The sequence below is a fragment of the Pocillopora verrucosa genome, chromosome 14 (assembly GCF_036669915.1).
Source record: "Pocillopora verrucosa isolate sample1 chromosome 14, ASM3666991v2, whole genome shotgun sequence".
Taxonomy (NCBI): domain Eukaryota; kingdom Metazoa; phylum Cnidaria; class Anthozoa; order Scleractinia; family Pocilloporidae; genus Pocillopora; species Pocillopora verrucosa.
The window spans coordinates 17,238,831-17,258,302 of NC_089325.1; the positions used below are offsets into that span (position 1 = coordinate 17,238,831).

General features: G+C 37.8%; 2 protein-coding genes across 7 annotated transcripts in view; one reads left to right on the top strand and one right to left on the bottom strand.

The window, feature by feature from the left end:
- LOC131772464 (zinc finger protein 277-like) overlaps positions 1–6,841 on the top strand; it is a 12,691-nt gene extending 5,850 nt beyond the window's left edge. Inside the window, exons 8-14 of the mRNA XM_059088355.2 lie at positions 543–675; positions 883–968; positions 4,260–4,356; positions 4,564–4,606; positions 5,319–5,368; positions 5,775–5,899; positions 6,484–6,841. Coding sequence (XP_058944338.2) covers positions 543–675; positions 883–968; positions 4,260–4,356; positions 4,564–4,606; positions 5,319–5,368; positions 5,775–5,899; positions 6,484–6,592 — 643 coding nt within the window. The 3' untranslated portion in view covers positions 6,593–6,841. The remainder of the gene's footprint in view (positions 1–542; positions 676–882; positions 969–4,259; positions 4,357–4,563; positions 4,607–5,318; positions 5,369–5,774; positions 5,900–6,483) is intronic.
- A 494-nt stretch (positions 6,842–7,335) lies between these two features.
- The window catches only part of LOC131772430 (rho guanine nucleotide exchange factor 28), a 30,277-nt gene continuing 18,140 nt past the window's right edge, over positions 7,336–19,472 (bottom strand). For all 6 annotated transcript variants that reach the window (XM_059088333.2, XM_059088338.2, XM_066161134.1 and 3 more), the window contains 23 exons: positions 19,186–19,424; positions 18,511–18,651; positions 17,734–17,910; positions 17,151–17,225; positions 16,968–17,072; positions 16,700–16,758; positions 16,448–16,569; positions 14,588–14,656; positions 14,300–14,349; positions 14,082–14,192; positions 12,593–12,766; positions 11,969–12,064; positions 11,340–11,438; positions 11,125–11,235; positions 10,720–10,815; positions 10,218–10,299; positions 9,995–10,110; positions 9,630–9,723; positions 9,305–9,393; positions 9,062–9,157; positions 8,764–8,815; positions 8,553–8,650; positions 7,336–8,412 (listed from right to left, as the gene is read on the bottom strand). In XM_059088333.2, the coding sequence (XP_058944316.2) occupies positions 8,200–8,412; positions 8,553–8,650; positions 8,764–8,815; positions 9,062–9,157; positions 9,305–9,393; positions 9,630–9,723; positions 9,995–10,110; positions 10,218–10,299; positions 10,720–10,815; positions 11,125–11,235; positions 11,340–11,438; positions 11,969–12,064; positions 12,593–12,766; positions 14,082–14,192; positions 14,300–14,349; positions 14,588–14,656; positions 16,448–16,569; positions 16,700–16,758; positions 16,968–17,072; positions 17,151–17,225; positions 17,734–17,910; positions 18,511–18,651; positions 19,186–19,424 (2,564 nt within the window). In that variant the 3' untranslated portion in view covers positions 7,336–8,199. The remainder of the gene's footprint in view (positions 8,413–8,552; positions 8,651–8,763; positions 8,816–9,061; positions 9,158–9,304; positions 9,394–9,629; positions 9,724–9,994; positions 10,111–10,217; positions 10,300–10,719; positions 10,816–11,124; positions 11,236–11,339; positions 11,439–11,968; positions 12,065–12,592; positions 12,767–14,081; positions 14,193–14,299; positions 14,350–14,587; positions 14,657–16,447; positions 16,570–16,699; positions 16,759–16,967; positions 17,073–17,150; positions 17,226–17,733; positions 17,911–18,510; positions 18,652–19,185; positions 19,425–19,472) is intronic.

A 19,472-nucleotide genomic window follows, 5' to 3' on the forward strand; every position in this document is an offset into this window, starting at 1 on the left:
TTGACATGATTATGATATAATGATGATAATGATGATGAACACTTCCACCACTATCAGTGTCATAAGGTTGAAAAATATCCTGCGTTGTTCATGCAGAAATTAGGCAAATGTACAGCAATGTTTTCTAAATTCAATTTTATCAGAAAATTTTAATTATCTTGTGTATTGTGGGTCTGCTTTCACTGCCTGTTACACCAAAAGTTCAAAACAAGTGAACTGGAAAGCAAAGTATGATCATTTATGCTCTCTGTAATCAAAGTTTTGAAGAAACCTGAACATCAGAGGAATTACAAGTTCAAATTTCCTCAAAACTATGTGGTGAAATTCAAAACTTAAAATAGAAATAGTTCAGATAGATTGTGCTACTTGAGAAGACAAATGAACATTGATAATTGAACTCTAGTCAAGTCTTACTTATTCTTATCTTGATATGAATATGCCAATGTAGACCTCTTGGACTCCTTTTGGGAGAAGTGAGTCTAAATGTTGCTCTACAGACTCATAAAGCATAATAAAACTTGCTTCTAGTAATTTTCTTTAAGTTTGCAGTGTTTATTTTGTGAGAAGTTATTCAAAGACAGAACAGCACTCAAAGATCACATGAGAAAGAAACAACACAAGAAAATCAACCCCAAGAATAAAGAATATGATCGATTTTATGTCATAAATTATCTGGTAGGTTTAAGGACTTGGATCGTTTTTGGTTATTGTTGTTAATTGATATTAAGAGGACATTCACAATTTAGAAGCCAGATCATTTGTAAGTTTTGAGGGGTAATGTCAAATTTTGTTTTTTCTTTCCTGTTGCGAAAGGTAACCTCGTCATGCGATGAACAACATGTCAATGATAATTTTGCTGTTGTATTTGTTCTTTACGAAAAGGAATTGGGAAAAACTTGGGAAGACATTCAAAATGAAATTGAAGAGGAAGAAGATGTAGACTCTAAAACTGATAAGAGTGACGAAGAGTAAGTTTCATTGATCGATTTTTCATCTTTAAGGATATTATTGGCCTCATATGGGTTAATAACAAATGCAATTGAAAAGGCATTCAAAGTATTTTAGGTTTGCATTATGTTATCAACTACCTTCATTCAGAGATTTATGGGGAGCCATTTGTGCCAAAAATAGAAATCGCTTGTAATAAAACGCAATCGTTAGTGCTAAAATTTCAATCGCTAGAGGTAAAACTCGATCGTTAGTGCTAAAATGTCAATCGCTAGTGATAAAACTCGATCGTTAGTGCCAAAATATAAATCGCTAGTGACAAGACTCAATCGTTAGTGCTAAAATATCAATCGCTTATGATAAAACTCAGTCGTTAGTGCTAGAATCGATTTGTTAACGATTTTAACTCGAACTGATCTCCCGCTTGTTAAGCGAAGATGAACCTATCACATCTTGCTTACTGTCTTGAAATCTGATAAGTGACAATGAAATGAGGATAAAGGTAAAGACAGACCGGCACTAACTCCCCATGTGGCTTTTGCGGTAGCGCCGCATTATCGCTTTCATAATATTTTTCTCTCATAAACCAAACTTTTCCCTGAGGTAGTGCGCTGGGATCGGAAAAAACAAAGAACCACATCCGTTTCGTGTTAAATCAAACTGGATGCCACCTGTTCAGCCTACCATTGCCCTTGAGAGGGACTTGAGAGCCACTTGGAAAATGTCAAAGCACAGCTTGCAGAGATCACTTAAACCAAGCCGAAAAATAATTTGTCACGCAATGAGGTCACGGCTCTAAAAGAGTTGAAAAACAACTCTGCTTTAAACCTCCAAAAAGCAGACAAAGGTACAACAACAGTTACAATTAATAAGATAGAAAAAAAGGAAGAGGCCCGGCAAAGTGCAACTCAACAACAGAGTTCACTACAAACCTCTTAGAGCATCGATAGTCAAAAATACACAGGCAAGGGTTAATGGGACCATTGACCAAATGAATTGCGGCAAACACATTGATGACATGACCAAGAAATGGCTTTCACAAACTCCCAATCCGCCTAGAATCCCAATATCCTATACGTTCACGAAAATACACAAACCTATACCGGTCGGTAGATCTATAATAAGGACCTTAAGCAAACCACGACGGCAACGAGGACGTGGAAAAACAAAAGATCTAATTGGCAGAACAGTAGCTCAGCACGTGCGTATTAAAACTTTGTACTTTCTTAGCCGTCTTCTGCAAAACAACAACGTGAAATCACCACAATTTGAGTCGTCTGGGAACCAAAACCGCGACGGCAAATTATTTTAATTTCCATTTAGAACTCAACGCTTCTTTTATACGCTATGCTGAAGTTGAGGTGTGGTACCGTATGAGACGGTAAACAAATGCAGCCATTTTTGAAATTCTAATTAAAGGCAGAAATTCATTTTTTTAATCGGAGTCTTCCTTAGCGTTGCCGTCCTGACTGCCTAAAGTCCCTAATCTCAGGTCGTGACGGCCCTACTGAGAGAATATCATCTTTTGTGGAGACACTACTCCAGCCTATCGCGCAAATGCAACAATCCTGGATACCACTGCTTCTATCGACTTCTTAGAAAAAACAAGATAGGCAAAGGCACTATTCTAGTATCAATGGACGTTCCTAGCTTGTACAAATATACCTCAAGATGAAGGAACGAATATAGTATGTGAAGCATACGAAAAGTTTCACAACCATAACGCACCTATCCTAACGCACTACCTTAGGGACATGCTTGGCTCAATTCTTAAAGAAAATTCGTTTCAATTCAGTGAGGAGAACTTCCTCTAAACACACGGAACCGCTATGGGTACGAAAATGGTAGTGTCATTTGCCAATAATTTTATGGCGGAAACTGGAACGAAATTAATCTTACAAAGCGAAACCAAGCCAAGAGAATGGAGACGTTACATAGACGACGTTTTTTCCCTTTGGGATTGCGACAGAAAAGAGGTAGATAGGTTTATTAAACGAGCTTATTTCCACCTTACTATCAAATTCACGGCCGAAATATCAGAGAACCAAATCACTTTCCTTGATAACAGATTGTTTAAAGGAGAAAGATTCGGATCCCATCTTGGACTTCAAAACCCATTACAAGCCGTCACCGAGAACTTCGCTTCGTGCCACCCATCACGCGTAAAATATGGCTTCATTAAAGGCGAAGCAATAGGATTGTCTAGAACCAACTCTTCGAAAGAAACATTTAAAGAGGGCCTTTTGAAATTTAAACAACGCCTCAAAGCAAGAGGGTAACCGGAAAACATCATAGAGAGGTCTCTATCAGGGGTCAACTTTGCCTTTAGATAATCAGCTTTTACACGTACACAAAAGCCAAAAGGTCACGAACGTTTATTGCCTTTTGTGACAACGTACCACACGGCTTAATCCTTAAAAATAAAAAATTTCAAACAAATACTGATGGAGCATTTGAGTCTGATACACAATCAGCCCTTGCTGACAACAATTTTTACAAAACCTCCGATCATCTCTTACCAAGGAAAATCCCTTTAAACACGCTTGTGAGAGCAAAAATGTAATTTGAAGGCGATAATGCGACGCGACCACAAAAGCCACATGGGGAGTCCGTGCCGGTCTGTCTTTACCTTTATTCTCATTTTAATGTCCCTTATCAGATTTCAAGAAAGTAAGCAAGATTTGATTGGTTTATCTTTGCATAACAAGCGGGAGACTGGTTCACTATATTTAGCGATTGATATACTAGCACTAAAGATTGAGTTTTATCAATAGCGATTGATATTTTTGGAACAATTGGCTCCCCATCATAACAAACTTCATGATAGTTGGCTGAATTCCAGCGCTGCTGTTAACCAAAGCAGTGCCTTTAACCCCTAATTGTCACGTGTAATCAAGTAACTAAAGGTGTAACATTCTATCCTGTTGTACACTGGTAATTTGTGATTCAATATTTTTCTCAACATGTTATACATTCTATGTAGTTAATATTTAAACTTTTGTTCAAAAACATGTTTCTTTCACCATCCAAAGTCTCCCGATAACAAGAGGTTTCTCCTGTGTCCACATCAATGTTAAGGGTCTGTGTGAACGTTTAATACTAATCAAAAAACCGAAAAATCAAAGGTATCAGTTTAATTTTTTCTCTAAATCACAAACCAACAAACCAACAGACAATGGGTTATAGGCCTGAAGTCTCTCCTTCAAGCTGAGTGTCTCAGTTTGCAAAAATTTAAATCAATTAACAAACAAGGTGAGGCTGCCCTGTTTTCCTCCACTGATAAATTAATACCAAAAATAATTTCTCGGCAGTGACTGGAGTGACTGGAAGGGTGATTTACCACCGTGTGTTTGCTTGTTCTGTGAATCTTCTAGCCCTGCCACTAATGAGATTCTACAGCACATGAAGGTACACGTACATGTAGATAGAGGTGAAGCCAGTGTCCATAATTGACTGTCAAAAAAAGTAGAATTTGATATTTGTCATACACCAGTTGATATTTACTGCCCTGAAGCACGCATTACATTGCTGATTCTACCTACAAACATTGTCACCGTTCATTGTTTTGTCTTCACTTAGTCGTTGAACAACATTCTCTCTCTCTCTCTCTCTTAGGAGGAGCATTTATTCGATTTTTACACTATTAAGAGCTCTTTTGGTAAGTTTGATGTATGGCAACAGTTTAATCAACAACCGCAGTATAATAGTAAAGTCGATATTAATTAAAAACAGCACTCTGAACCCTCAAACTCCGAACAGTTTTCCTCAAAATTTGATTCACCTTCCAGTTAACAGATGATCAAAATGTACAACCCTTTCATATTGAGGGTGTAAAACAGTAAATTCTATATTAGGAATTGGACAACATTTCGCTAAGAAAATTGCTAGATTGGTCCAGAAAACCTGCACCTCTTTCCCGTGGTTAGGGAAACTTGCTTGATTTTACCTTGGGGTTCTCATCAGCTTCATGACATGTTATCTCATGTTGTAATTTGCCGTCGTCATTACTTTGGTTTTGGTTCTGCTTTTTCGAAACTCGATCAAAATGCACTATAAGAGGATCTTTCGAGTATAAGGTTTAACCCTTACACTCTGACAGACAGCTTTAAATAGCTTAGCGTTCAAGGTCAAATTCAATATTCTTCATACCTTGGGGTAACTTCGTGTCTTTGGAGCTCGTGGAGCTAATTAAATGTTACAGAAACCTACAACACAAACTCAATTTGGCTGAACGAAGTGAATTAATCAGTCAGTCAATCTTGATAGTAAAATTGTCAATCAGTGATAATAGCTAATTCACATTATATTTGTACATAGACATTTATTTATGAACATGCTAAAAGGTCTAAATTATTATTTTTTTCAATTAGGTCTGGACTTTTATCACCAAGTTAAAATCGTCAATTACATAAGAAGACAGGTATATGTTTATGTGCAGTGTCAGTTGCAAGCGCTTGATCTACACAGATTTAGACCAGTGTCCTAGAAGATGTTCATATCAGTCCGTTAGCGGATTTGGACCGACCCCGGCGATTTAAATCCCCGGACTTCTTTTCCGCCATTGAATCTCAACATTATCGGTGTACTTCTTGATTTTTATTTTGTTTTGTTTTGTTCTACTGATCTTTTGGTGTCAAACACCGTGAGAACTTTGTTGCCGGCGGCCGACCGATTGTTTGCCGACTGTTGGCCGACAGTCGGTTGAGGGAAGCTGTTCTTCACAGTTACCTTTATAGTGGGTTGGTTGGGAGGTCAGTCATGGTGGGTGGAACGAAACTTCGATAAGAGGGCATTATCATTAACCAGTCCCTACTGTATTTCTGCAGGTTTACAAAAATAACTGTATTAAGTGTCAAGAGAATTTCCAAGACAAGGTCGCTGTTTTAGAACACATGAAAAAAGCTCAACACTTCGCTGTACCTGAAGACCGTACGGTGTGGGATCAACCACAGTGAGTTTTTATCTCCTTAATTTTGAACTTTTTAGTTCACTTTACAAATGTTATGTAATTGAAATTTTATGTAGTTAGATATTTCTGGGCTTCTTGTTGATACGTTCTAGAGTTCGATGTTTCTATAGTTTTCACTGTTTGTGTTTTATTTGCATGAAACTTTTGGACTTTTTATCGGCGCAAGGTACTCATCTGTGAGTGTTTTCTCTCTAAATTATTAGTGCTTCAGATTGTTTATTACACGGTCCTATGTGCCGCTATCTCGCACAGAGCACAGGTGTGGTGTTAGCTCCCATGGTTATGAAAACACAGCCAATTGGAAAAATCAGCGCGCAGCTTTTTGGTAATAGTATTTGGTTGCAGTTGGAGTTGTAGCTGGATTTAGTAGACGTTGTAACAGCAAGGCAGTGGTACATTTAACAAGATGCTATTGTGATCCAAGACTCCTGATACCCTTTGCTCAGCGAGTCTGCTCAAGCTATCTTCCCCCAGGGTCGCAACACAAACAATAGGAACAATACATAATTCATGCAAAGGACTACACGTCAGGAAAATCGATAAAATGTGCCTGTTTTCATTTCCAGGTATTTTTTCCCAACTTACGAAAATGACGCATTGTTGTGCAGTTTGGAAGATGACGAAGAAGACGAGACAGAGGACAGAGATGATTTTGCACAAAATACTGATGCATAAGGATCAAAGTAACTCAAATAAATAGGGTGCCTCACATTGGCTGATGGAGGGGACTCGGTTCTACAGCAATTGCGAGGACCTAGGCGAATGTTGGCCATTAAAATTACCACAATTCGTCTTCAGAATGCGTACCTGAATTCCGTTTACGAATTGGGTTCCTGATTAATCTACACCAGAAGTGGGTCTCCTGGCGAGGTTTTTACCCGTCACCGGCTTTAGCTAATACAAGCATGTGGTGTGTTCATCAAATTCGTTTGGAGTTTGTTCTGCATGTTTCATTGTCTCTTGCCTTCTGCTGAGCTTGCCTCTGAGCAGCTCGTGTCTCAGATTTCTTCCTACAATAACCCAAATTACCCTATACTTGAGTCGATGAACGTTTTTTTGGAAGTTGGAGAAAGAAAACCCCCCCCCCCCCCTTATACTCGAGAGATCGCACTTATAGCGAGGAATAAAACAACCTCGTTCGAGGAGGACAAATCCATAACTTTAGGATAGTTTGAGAATTGATTACGTTTATGTGATATTATTCGCAGTTCTTCTTCTTTTCTGTCCTCAAGGATGCGCTTAAAACCAACAAAATCCCTTAGTTATACTATGTCCAAACAAGAAATCGGCTCCTGCTACCTGATGGTTGCTATAACCCACAAACTGAGGAAGTGATTAACTTTTATTTTCGGTGGGGGGGGGGGAGGCACACTGCGGCCTCTGATATTGTGTATAAAAACCAGCGTCACAGCCCAAAGTTGTGAAGAGTTAGTAAGGTGTATTTATTGACTGATGATTTTTCCATGGAACAGAAGAGATTCTTAAGTGTTAGGTAGTGTGGACGGGAAATCTTGTTATAATCATAGCCCTCCATCTATCTAAAATTATGCAATGTACGATTATTGGTACAGTTACAAAGTTAAATACAATAAAAAAGACACTAATGATGTTGAGATATTTCGTTGGGATTATCATGTCTACTTTCACATTCCCTATCTAGAACGTATTTTACAAAATCAACTGATTAACAAAAAATTAACCTGATTTGTACAAAAATGTCTTAGTGGTAATATGGAGTCAAATTTTCACTTTATCATGATCAGATTTAACATCAGTTAACATTTGAGCCATTAATAAACGCGCATAATTCTCTTTTGAATGTGGAGATTACTCTACATCCGCAAAGAACATATGTACACAATATTGAACAAAACGAAAGTTTTCAAATCTAGTCAAGAGTGACCATGCATGTATGGTTATGCTGTTTAATAGTCGAGCCTTGGGTCTTGATTGGGTCTGCTTGGGGAGGAAATACCACTTCAATAAATTGCGAAACACATGTGTGATGTGTCTCGATAGACCACGTACAATTTTTTTTTTTATGTTCATTATTTACAGTTCGTTTGTTTTCTAAAACACATGGATGTCCAATTGTAAACATTCTATTACGCTTGTTATGACCTCGTTGATCAGCAGTGATTGGATCAATTGTTTGTGGCGAGGCATTCTTTATAATTTCTTCGTCTGTATCGAGACGTGTAATCTGTCTGTGACCCCGCAAACAGTATAAAGAACAGTTCTACCAATGTCCCGCACTTTGACGGTTATAGTAAAATTTATCGTCAACACTGTGATTCAATGGGTTTGTAATAAGACAGCATTTGAGTTTGACTCAAGGTTGTGTCGTCAGGGGAGTTAGGTTCTGTTTCTTGTTCAACTTCTTTTTCACTGATAGTCTGAAAGGCGCTCATTTTTTCTGTTTCCGCAGCCAATTCAAGTGCCACCGCCTCTGACCATTTACTCTGAGCGGCTTTCAGTGTGCTTGTCCAGGTTTCCTGTGAGTAATTTGGGGAAAAAATTATCAGAAAGTTTGCAACAGCACACAATAGTTTATTTTCCTACCGTTGCTGGAAAATCTAAGGAAAAGGACGGACACAGTTTTTTAATTTTACAAAATTTCATTACACGATGTTACCTTGAGATTTTGTGACGGTGCTTGTAGCGTGTACAATCCCACTGTTTGTTTAAATCTGCTGTAGTGGATTATTATGAACGAGTTCTTTAACGTGCTTCCTAAAAGAACACAACAGAACAGATGTCAAGTCAACGTGAAACACATCCCTCATTCTTAAAGAATATATAGATTCGCAAAAAATATTTTTCACAAGTGTTACGAAAACAATTACCTGCATGTGTGGCTTCGGCATCAATAATAATGAATCTGTCCAGTGGTATTGGCTGAAAGATTGACAGAGTGAACAACACTGAGCATCGTGTATAACTTGAAAAGCAATTCTCAGAAGATTTAATAAACCATATCACTCATCAAAGAACACGCTAGTTCTTTGGAATTGATTCGTTTCCTGATCAAATGAACTATTCAGAATCACGTCACTGTTTATCTTAAACAGAGAGAACTATTAAAGCACAGCTATGGAGTTTAGGAGTAAAGATAATGTGTCTTACGCATTTTGAATTACGTACTTGTTTGTAAACTGTGTATTGCGCTCCCGACATGCTGCGTCTGACCACGGGAGGAGTGGGTGGGGGACTATCTGTCATTCCGGCCAGATTCAGTTTCTGATCAAATGAAAGATATGAACCATAATCAACAACATGCTAAGATATAGAGTTATAAAATTTTGATGTTCTCTCATTTCTTCCCGAATAGAATAAATTGCGAAATCTTCAAATACAAGATAATACAAACTCTTTCTCGTTTCATACCTTGTTTACTTTTAGAGGAAGTTTTCTGAATCTGGTTAAAAGAAGCATGTCGTCGAACAGGAATGCATAAACATCGACTTTGGCGTTTTCTGAAAGAGAATAAGGCATCGAAAGAAGTTGGGTACGTGTGTTAACTGAGCATTTCAACCAAACACAATCGTTCTACCTTTCGTTTGCCGAGTCAGAATGTTTTAATTGATCAAATTCTGTCTGGGATTTGCCATATGTTTCAGTTACATTTCACAATATAGTTCTCCATGAGTATTCGGTTCAGAAATCGCTGTGAGCCAGTGACAATTACGTACAAGTTTAGGCGATAACTTACCAATTAACATGAGAGGTCCTTCGTACAGCAGTTGTCTTTTTGGACTTGCTAATAGGCTTTCACAGGGTTGCTTTGATAATATTCCTCTCAAAAACTACACAGAAAAAAACAGAATATTTACAAAACGAAGTTATCATCCAAAGACAACTAAGAGGCAGATATAGTCATTTGGTAGTTTTCAACTGTAGGGCAACATGAAAAAGTGTTTGGGTGTTTCACCTATGACAAGGAACTTTTATTTGAACGTGCGGTTTAATGTTCTTATCGGAAGCCATGAGTTCATCAATAAACGATAGATTTTCGACGAAAGAATCTGAGCATACGTTTTGTCTCAGTTATTCTGGAAATAAATAACAACATCTCACCTCGGGTACATATGTCTTTGGATCCAGCTCAGTAATGGAAGGCCAAACTAAACTACTTTGAAGTTCTTGTAATCTTTCATAGTTTGCGCGGGACTTCACTTTGCCTTCTAATTCCTCTGCAAGAAAAAAATTGAGCCCGAATTGGATGTCATGTTCTGAATCAATGTCATTTCGTACTGTCGCAATAGCATTGGTTAATTAACCAGCAAATACATTTACTTACGTATTGAAAGTTCTACTGCTTTGATGATAGACGAAAGAGAACCATGTTGCTCATCTCCCTCAGCAGTTCTTTTTCTGATGTTCTGTAAGTAAAATAGAATCATCCGATTCAGTGACAGATTGTTCATGAATTTAAAAGTTATTTCTTCGGTATTCATGTCTATTTTAAAGGAGAAGTATATCCCAGAAACTATATCATTTTCATTTCCGCTACTAAAAGGTATTTAAAATATTATGACAATGACCGCATTTTGATATATCAAACCGTAACCTCCATTTCCGAAAATTGTTCTCGAAGGTGCTAATTCTACTAAGAACGCCGCCAACATGTCCCAAATGTAGTTGAACTTTTAGCGCATTTTAAGACGATTTTAACGGCTAGGTTACTCTTAGAAGCTAAGACGTGTCAGCTGGTAACTTTTCATTCATACGTTTGAAGGATAGAAGGAAAAATACTATGGTTGCTAGAGAAAAAGTCTCCTTTAAATGCTTCTAATACATACCTTGAGTAGCAGAGGATATTTTGTAAGGTGTTGGAGTGGTGCCACTAAAAGATCTGTGATTTGGAGTCTATTACATCTACTGTCGGACTCACACCACTAAAGATGAATACAAGTATAAATGGTAAACGAAAAAAAAAGTTGTCAAAATAGTAAGACTGGAGTAATACTGTTTCTTGCCTATCATTTTACGTATCCCCTGCGTCCGTATCGTACGTACACGACGCACAATTTCTGGGCCAATGAACCAATCGCTCACTATCAAGCTACCTCAAACTCCTTTTCTACTGTTGCTTTCACGTGATTTATAACTATAAATATTGAAAGACTGAAGTCTTTCTGGGTTGGACAACCAGGATTTATACGTGGAAAAAAATTCGAAATGCAGTGCAGAAAACTAAGTTTTACCTTAATAAACTCTTGGAAGTCTTCGTCCTTCTTCAGGGAATCCAAATAACTAAGGGCTTTGGAGTAATTCAAGCAATATCGCTGATACTGCGGGTGAACCTTTCGACTAAACTGTTAAGGAAAAACGACAGAAAACAAAGGTGAAGTCTCACAAGGCAGTTAAACAAAATGGAATGAGAGCAAAGTAGGAAAGGCAATATGGTAGAAATACCAACCTCAGTAAAAGCCGAAACAACAGAAGCAGTACTTCCAAACTGTGTGGGTTGTTCACTTTGGAATACACGCAGAAGATTCTTTGCGAATCGAGTGCTGACCTGTAAAACGAATGTTATGAAAAGGAAATTTATAACACGGTCAAACGATGAAAGTGTTTTTCACAAGAATTATGAATATGGTGTCCCTCTTAAAGAATAATACTTCTTCGATACTTGGAGTCATCGTTACAGTGTAATCTTAAGTTCAATATTTGTATGTGCGTGTGAACGAGCCAATGCTTCCCTGAAACAATGCAACTGTGAGTTTTTTCTGACCCTGGATCTTTCTCCGTAAAAATTAAATGTCAAGCTTTATTTCAGCTTCCCAATTATGTTTCCTTCACAAAAGTGTCTCAAGTGATATTCTCTTGTCTATAGTTATTACTTCTAGAATATCGTACACTTTGATCGATAGATTTCTCGGAACATCAGACAAACCCAAAAACTTTCCTCGCTTTGAAAGAGGGAAGGTAAATCCGTGTAACAAGTGTGCTTATTCAGCTTTCAAGTTCAAAGCTTGTTGCCTTGAAGTGAGGAATGTTAGGAGTACTGTTGGTATAAAGGAACCCAAAGTGTCCTACTGGTTTTACCTCACACAGGTCCTGAACATTACAGAAGATCTTATTGACGTCCACATGCTGTAAATGCGCCATTTGCTGGATCTCTTTTAAAGGTTCAAGGAACACCTGTGGTGATGGATGAAAAATGAAACAATGACAAATAGAAAATATAGAAAAAAAATTTGTGATAAAATTCAATTTCAGAACACAACTGGTGAGAAGATTTCTTAGAAAATAGAATTTTACCACTGGAACTTTTGAAATTGCTGAAGTTAAGGGGAATGAAAGATAGAATATGTGAAACAACAAGTGTTGTATGAAGCCAGTAGGTTGTACTCAGACATATTTGGAACCAGTAATTTTTTTATCGCCTTGAGGGGAGGGTATCGCACGGTTCTCAGGAGAAACCGAGGGGGGGTCAGTCATTGCCATTGACTAAGAATTACGGTCAACTAGGAGGGGACCATAAGAGTATTACGGAGCCCTATAGGAGGATCTGATAAATGTTATCGTGACACAACCAAAATCCCCCCCCCCCCCCCCGCCTTCCCCCGCGACGCTTTATGACAGGTCCCCAAAATAACGGCAGGGAATGAAATAAGTACGCCTTGGGTCCCGGTAATTCCTTGCAAACTTTACGCAGAGAAGTCTTACCTCTTTAAGAACCAGTAGATGACTCATCAGGTAAATGACCTCGCTATGAAACAGTTCCCATACTGCTTCGCGTCTTTTGGTCTCATGATCAGACAGCGCTCTGATACCATCAGACCGAGGCCTCCTCGGACAGTTCTCTGTGCTCTGACCCATAAGCTGCGTCCAGTGACTATTCTGTGAATTAAAAAGACATTCAGAGATTTTAGATTTTATTCAGATTTTTTTCTTTGACTCATAACATCATCAATTGATTTTGGAAGTGTTTAAGTTTGCCACAACAAGAAAACGCCAAGCGGAAAATTAAATTTATGATTATATGAAATCAGGACGAGATCGTAATTTCATGTTTTATGAATTTGTCATGACAGTTCAGAATTCTCATCCTTAATGAGAAATTATTCTCTATCAACAGTTTTGCTGCATGAATATTTTGATGTTGAAAAATTACGAGAATTCGTAAGAAAAAACAGCACTAGAATTTTGCGTGTGGGTATGTGTATCCGTGTGTGGGAGTGGTGCTAAAATATGCAGGAAGTTGCTGATATCTTAAAAGAAAAAAATAGTTTAAAAAAAATAACCGATTTTTAAAGATATTTGTCTTACTTCACGGACGATTTGTAGTAATCACTGAAAAGCGAAAAGGTCCATCACGTCTCAATGCCCTAATTTTTGTTGAGATGAAATGTCTTTTCAACAAAAGTGTAGATTGATTCAGCTTCAAATGACAAACACAACCACACTTTTGAAAGTTTGTTGCTTTTAAGACATGTATTGACTGGCATGCGATGATGTATATGAAATATTTACGACTGAAAAAAAAACAATTGGCACTAATTCAAAACCTTTATCACGCGCTAGGGTAAACGTGTCGAACACAGGAACCGTTCGACAAAAATCCAAGCTTTCGCTGAAAGCCAAGAATTGTTAACGCAGTAATGGAATGAATTTAGGACCCAGTGGCCAGCCCCTTCTGCCCCACAACAACTGGGCCATTTCGTAAACGTTTGTGTCAAACGTGCAAACGAGGCCGTTTAAATGATCTCTCTCAGCAATCATCTTCATGTATGTAGTTTATCAGTGCGGATAAGATTGGCTCAGTGGGTTTAGAGAAACAAGATTACCCAGATTAAAGGTATCACAGGAACTTTGATTCAATGCCCCTGAGTGACTATATCGACAACAGTTCTACATAAAGTCTTGCATAAAAGATACAATTGGCTTTCTTATTTTGTAAATAAAAAAGTTCACCAAAATATCCGACTCTATTGAGAACACCGTTCAATTGTTTAGGGACCAACATTCACTTTTTGTACTCCGTTTGTCAAGTTTGAATACGTGATCATGAGTTTGTTATCTGTATTTTGCAATATCTTTTTTAAAGTGTCACTCGAGACATGATAAAGGCTACAGTGTCACGTTTGGGTGTTCTAAAAATAACAAAACAAGTTGATGGCCGTAACCAATTCATGTGCTTTGCTTCTTAACTAACCTTAAACTCAGCCAGTTCGTGTGTTACAATGGCTTTTGGGTTGTCCCTCATGCGAGCCAAACTTTCTTTGAAATCTTCCCCTTGTCTGGGTTGTTTATCTTTGAGTAGCAACTATCGAGATCAAAGTAAGCAAAAAAGGTTAATGTCGAGTAAAACGCCGGGCAGTATCAATAACGTAGAGGAAGTCGATTGAAATCAAAACAGTCTCCAATAATTACCATTTTCTTATTTCTTCTTAGAATAGACCATCGTGATTTCTTGTCTGGGTCTGAAAACAGATATTCATAAATTTGGTCAGGATATAGTTGCAATCGTAAAAAGGAAATATAGAGAAATATAAGCTCTGGTGTCAGCAGTCCTCACAGAAATGTCGGCAAAGCTCATATCAAAATAAACCTCGTGTCACAGTATTAACAGACAAAAAGTTTACATAAATCCCAAGACTAGTCACGACATTTCAGCAGATAATTCATACATTATGCTTTAAATCGACTTGTTTTACGAACCTATGCTGTTGAGAGATGTAGATGATCCTGAGAGCTCCTTCTTCTCGCGGATAACACTCAGTGTCTTTCCTTTTTGTTTAAAAAAGAGTACAAAAAATTAAGCATGTCCTTCGATTCTAGCAAATTAAGGTAATTTGTTGATTCTGATACCGTACCACAGAATTGCAAATTAGTGTTGATAACGCGTCCGATGAAACCCATGTTTCATTACTGTTTCACGTTCACAAGCGAAACCTTCCCAATAACTAACTACAACTTGAACAACGGTCACCAGCGGTCAGCTCTATGAAGTTTCAGAGAAAAATCGAACTTTCTAGGTAACGATCTCTCTATAATTAGAAATGATAGCGGACGATCGGAAACCAGTTCCTCTGAACGTAGAGCGGAAGACGATGAAATTAAAAAATTTCTTGAACGGCGCTAAAATTTGACAGACAGTTCTTAAATTACTTTGTTTCTCCGTGTTTATAGTAACCGAGAGGTTATCAAACGTGATCAGAACTTTGCAAATTTGATCAGCTTTGGGGGTTCGTCATGCAATTTTAAAAACGCTTTCACCGCTAAAAAAAGCAATATTTAGTTGAGGCGCATCGCAGAAGTATAGTTAATTGATATAGAACACAAGAAAACCCAAAGACCAGTAAAACTAAAATGAATGGTGGAATCTTCAGACAAAGCAATTTAGGATGGATAAAAACTGATAATGAGCGTTCACATGAGTTATCCTCCATTGCAATTTGCTCTTGTGGTTCGAAACACACTCGACATTCCACGAATATACTTGTAAGCTGATAAAGGTGTTTCCGCTTTGGCCATTGTACAGAATGTTCCAGAGCTAGAACTCTTGTTAAATACTTTAGAAAACCAGAATCTTTCTATGTGTCTCCTTGACCTATTGGCTGACAAAAAATTGCTTCATAATCTGATATATAATAGTACATACATAATCTCATGTGCCTTTTTTGTTTACGAAATGTCAAGTTCGATGCAGTAAAATGATGAACAGAATACACACCAGGTCTACATCATAATTGTGCTTATTTCCGGTCATTTCTTTTTACTTACGAAAAGTGTGAATAATATTGTAACAGAAAATTAATTTTTTTATTAAATGGCTTCTCACGAATTCAGTTTTTTCTTTCGCCGTCTTAAATAATTCTTAAACCCATACGGATGACTGTCATCTAATTTTCCTTACAATATCACCCTGAATATGATCGTTAACTAAATAAGCATGCTCCTGATTGTTTGACAAATTTTCCAGTGGTAATACCACAGGAAGTGTTTAAAGAGGATTGTGGAGAATATACATACTGTTGTTAGGGTGTAAAGGATTAAAAGATTCTATAGTAACCGACTCACATTTACCAAGGTCATTAACCTTTTTCATCGCAGTTTTTTAATCTCTCCTATGAATTTCCTTGAACTTAGAGATTTTCATTTAAATTCATGGAAACTAAAGTAGTTTGACAATCTTTCATGCAGACATTTAGGCTTGCTTAACGAAAAATAAATCGCCCCTTTTTCATGTAAGTTTGTTTTCATAGCTTTTATTGTTCTTCATTTCCACAACTGGGGTCGAAACTTCAACTTTAGATGTCGATTTACCTGTGAATTTTCATTGAAAGAGAAAGTATTGAATGTGAATTAATAAATCGATTGGCAAAAATGAAATAAAAAATATCGAATCATCAAACGACTCTTTTTTTCACCATGTATTATCCACATGTTTATTATCCACATGCGTGTTAGTATGTATCCTTTCAGTTGTATGACTATAGATCTACTCAGGGTTACTATTAAATAATGTACTGTAGCAGTACAACATGGCTGGATCATGCATTCTTTGTTTTTTCTTACCAATCCCCTCTCCTGTAACATTGAGTACATGAAGGTCCATTTGATAGTGGTCCCCAGGCATGGACACCACAGCGGAGCCTCGTCGTGCGCGCGTTGAACGCGCTGGAGTGAAGACAGCATCACTAGAGAGAACAGTCGCATTTTAGCAAACTTGTCTGACCTTTTCTTCTTTCTTAAATTATTTTTCAGTCAAACTTTCTGATGGTTCAATAATAGATTGCTTATCTAGAACTTAGATAGTATATTGCTTACTCTTCGTCCGCTGACTGATTTTCTCCTTTTAGTTCTTCCTCTCTTGAGGTTCGCGGGCTCTGAAATGAACAAAATATTTTTCAAATGATGTATGCGAAGCCGGAATTTATAGCAATAGTTTTTATACTTAAGAATTTTATCCAGAGTAATAAAGGTGGTCGCTGAAACCGTCCTTTCATGATGAGCAGAACGCCCGATCAAAGGCCTTTATGTAATCTACTTTGTCCGTATACATAGCAGGAAAGAGAGAGTTCAAGTGTATTTTTACCGGCATTGTATCCGCTCGGGATCGTTTCTTGCGGCTGTTTAGAAACTCTGCAATGTCTGCTGCCAGACTCTCGGCGTTTTCTCTTTCGATGTCACCTTCGAATTTCTGACGAAAAAAGGCAGTCGAGCTAAAAGTTAAGCTTTACTGAAGAGGGGCATTCGCCAACAGTAACGTTTCTCTTACCAGTGACACAGACGTTTGACGGTTTTTCTTGACGTAGATTTCATCGTCATCAATTGACTTCCTTCTTGACCGGCGCTAAAATTTGACAGACAGTTCTTAAATTACTTTAAACCCTTTCTCTCCCAAGATCTCATTAGTTATTTTCCACACTGTCTTCCATACAATTATAATGATATTAGTTTGGAGAATATGGTATTGGATCAATTAATAATCACCTATACGATATTTTTTGTTATTGTCATCACTTGTCTGCTTGATATTGTAAGAAAAAATTATGTCTTTATCACCCATGGGAGTTTGAGAGTTAACATCATTCCACTACATGCCCAGGCTCTCAAATTTCAGATTAAAAGAAAGTCAAGAAAGAAAGATGGAGGGGAAATAGGATTGAAGAAAATTTCAAAAAATTGAAAAAATTCTAAAAGCTTCTTGAATCCTGGACATAAGTGATTCTCCTTTCAACTTCCGTTCGCAAGCAAAGAAAAATTTCTTAGGTCAAAGTACAATACTCGTCGCGATACCATAACATCAGTCGAGTATTCTATTGACGGAAACAAGCGCAAATGATAACTCGAATATGTACCGTTAGTGGTGGGTCGTTCTTGTCCACAGTGTCTTTGCTCTGTCCCTGCATACCCAAGTAATGATGAACTGACGTTTGTGGAAGTGATACTGTATGAGCCAGTTTTCTTTTTGTTTGAGGGCTTCCGGCTGGACTTGGTTGTGGACTGGGTGAGGCTGGAGCCTCGGCCAGAAGTTTCTAGAAAATAGTCGGCGGGCCGAAATTAAAATTTCTGTGTCATGAATCTGTATTTTCCCATCAAAAAAATGTTGTTATCGTATCAAAAAAAAAACCTGTGTAGGGCGATCTATAAAAACTTTTTAGAAAGCTATGAAGTGATTCTTAAGACACGCATGTTTCTGCTTATTCGGCTGTTTTTAGAGGGGTGGAGCATGGAGTTGATAGGAAACGATCAGAAAGGAATTTTCCTCTTTCTGTTTCAAAGTTTCAATGTATTCAAAGGGAAATGTCTACATTTTGATGATAGAGACAACTTTTCGCAGTTTTCTACTGATATGAAGAAGTAAGTGGATTAAAATCAAAGCTGATTCATGCCTTTTGTCGTTCGTTAGTAAAAGAACAAAACTGAAGGCAGCCAACAGTCACATGCTGCTTCGATCTGCCTTGCCACGTACCAACCAGTTGGAATCACCGTGTTTTACTATATTTTAGGATTTGAACTGCATTCGTCAAATAAAAATAACTGATCTATGAAAAGATTATTCGACTTTCTGTTGCAATTAATGGGTCAAAGATGCCAGAACTTCAGCGTTATGATAAGAAAAATAGGTCCCTCACCTGGTGCCTTTCACTAATTACGGAGTCTACGTCCAGAATGAATGGAGACGCCCGCGGTGATCTTTGGGAAGCTGGACTTTCCACGCTTATGGGAGAGGGGACTGGCGACGAGGAGCTTGACGCCAGATCATCTTGAGAATGCTGTGAAATGGATCAGGAAAGGATCAGAACTGAGGCCGTTTCTCTAAGGTCACGTAATATATCAAACACGAGGAAGAGTGTTTCATCCGATATCCAACACTGAGAACTGGTTGAAAAAATGAGACGCAGCCGAGTATTTTTTAACCAACTTCAAGGTGTTTGGATATCGGATGAAACACCCTTTCGAATGTTTGACATAGCTTCTCAAACCATTGATGATTCTAGGAGAAAATCAAAGCAAAAGTTCACCAAATTTTATGATAATTAAGATCACATATCCAAACCTCCTTTACGGTTGTAATTTCCTTTGTTTTCTCAGCATGAATTATTAATGAGTTTGAGAAGGTAGCTTAACGGCCCCGTAAAACGAGATACCTTATAATTGAGTTGACATACACAAAATAAAGACCGCTGTTTACTTCAGTTCTTGAAGGTGTTTTTTTTTTAGGTAAGAAAAGACAATATTACTTAGAATCATTGATTAAAGAAAAATAAGACGTCAAGGGTGACTCTGAAGTTGAAGATGAACCCTACCCTTGAATTAGGAGAAGGTGATCTGGAGCTGTCTTCACTGTCATTACACTCTTCATCTTGAGAAATAGTCACCTCGGGGACTGTGCTAAGCTCACCATCATTAAATGACGATGGTCGCGACCGAGGAATAAAATCAGATGAGAAAGGATCATTGCCGTCCGACACGCGTCGTTTTGGGATCGACGCAGCATCCTTACGATGGAGATTCTTTTTCTCTGTTGTGTTCTCGCCACATCCATCTGCAAAATGAAGTTTTATTGTTTAACGTGTTTCTATTTGAACCACAA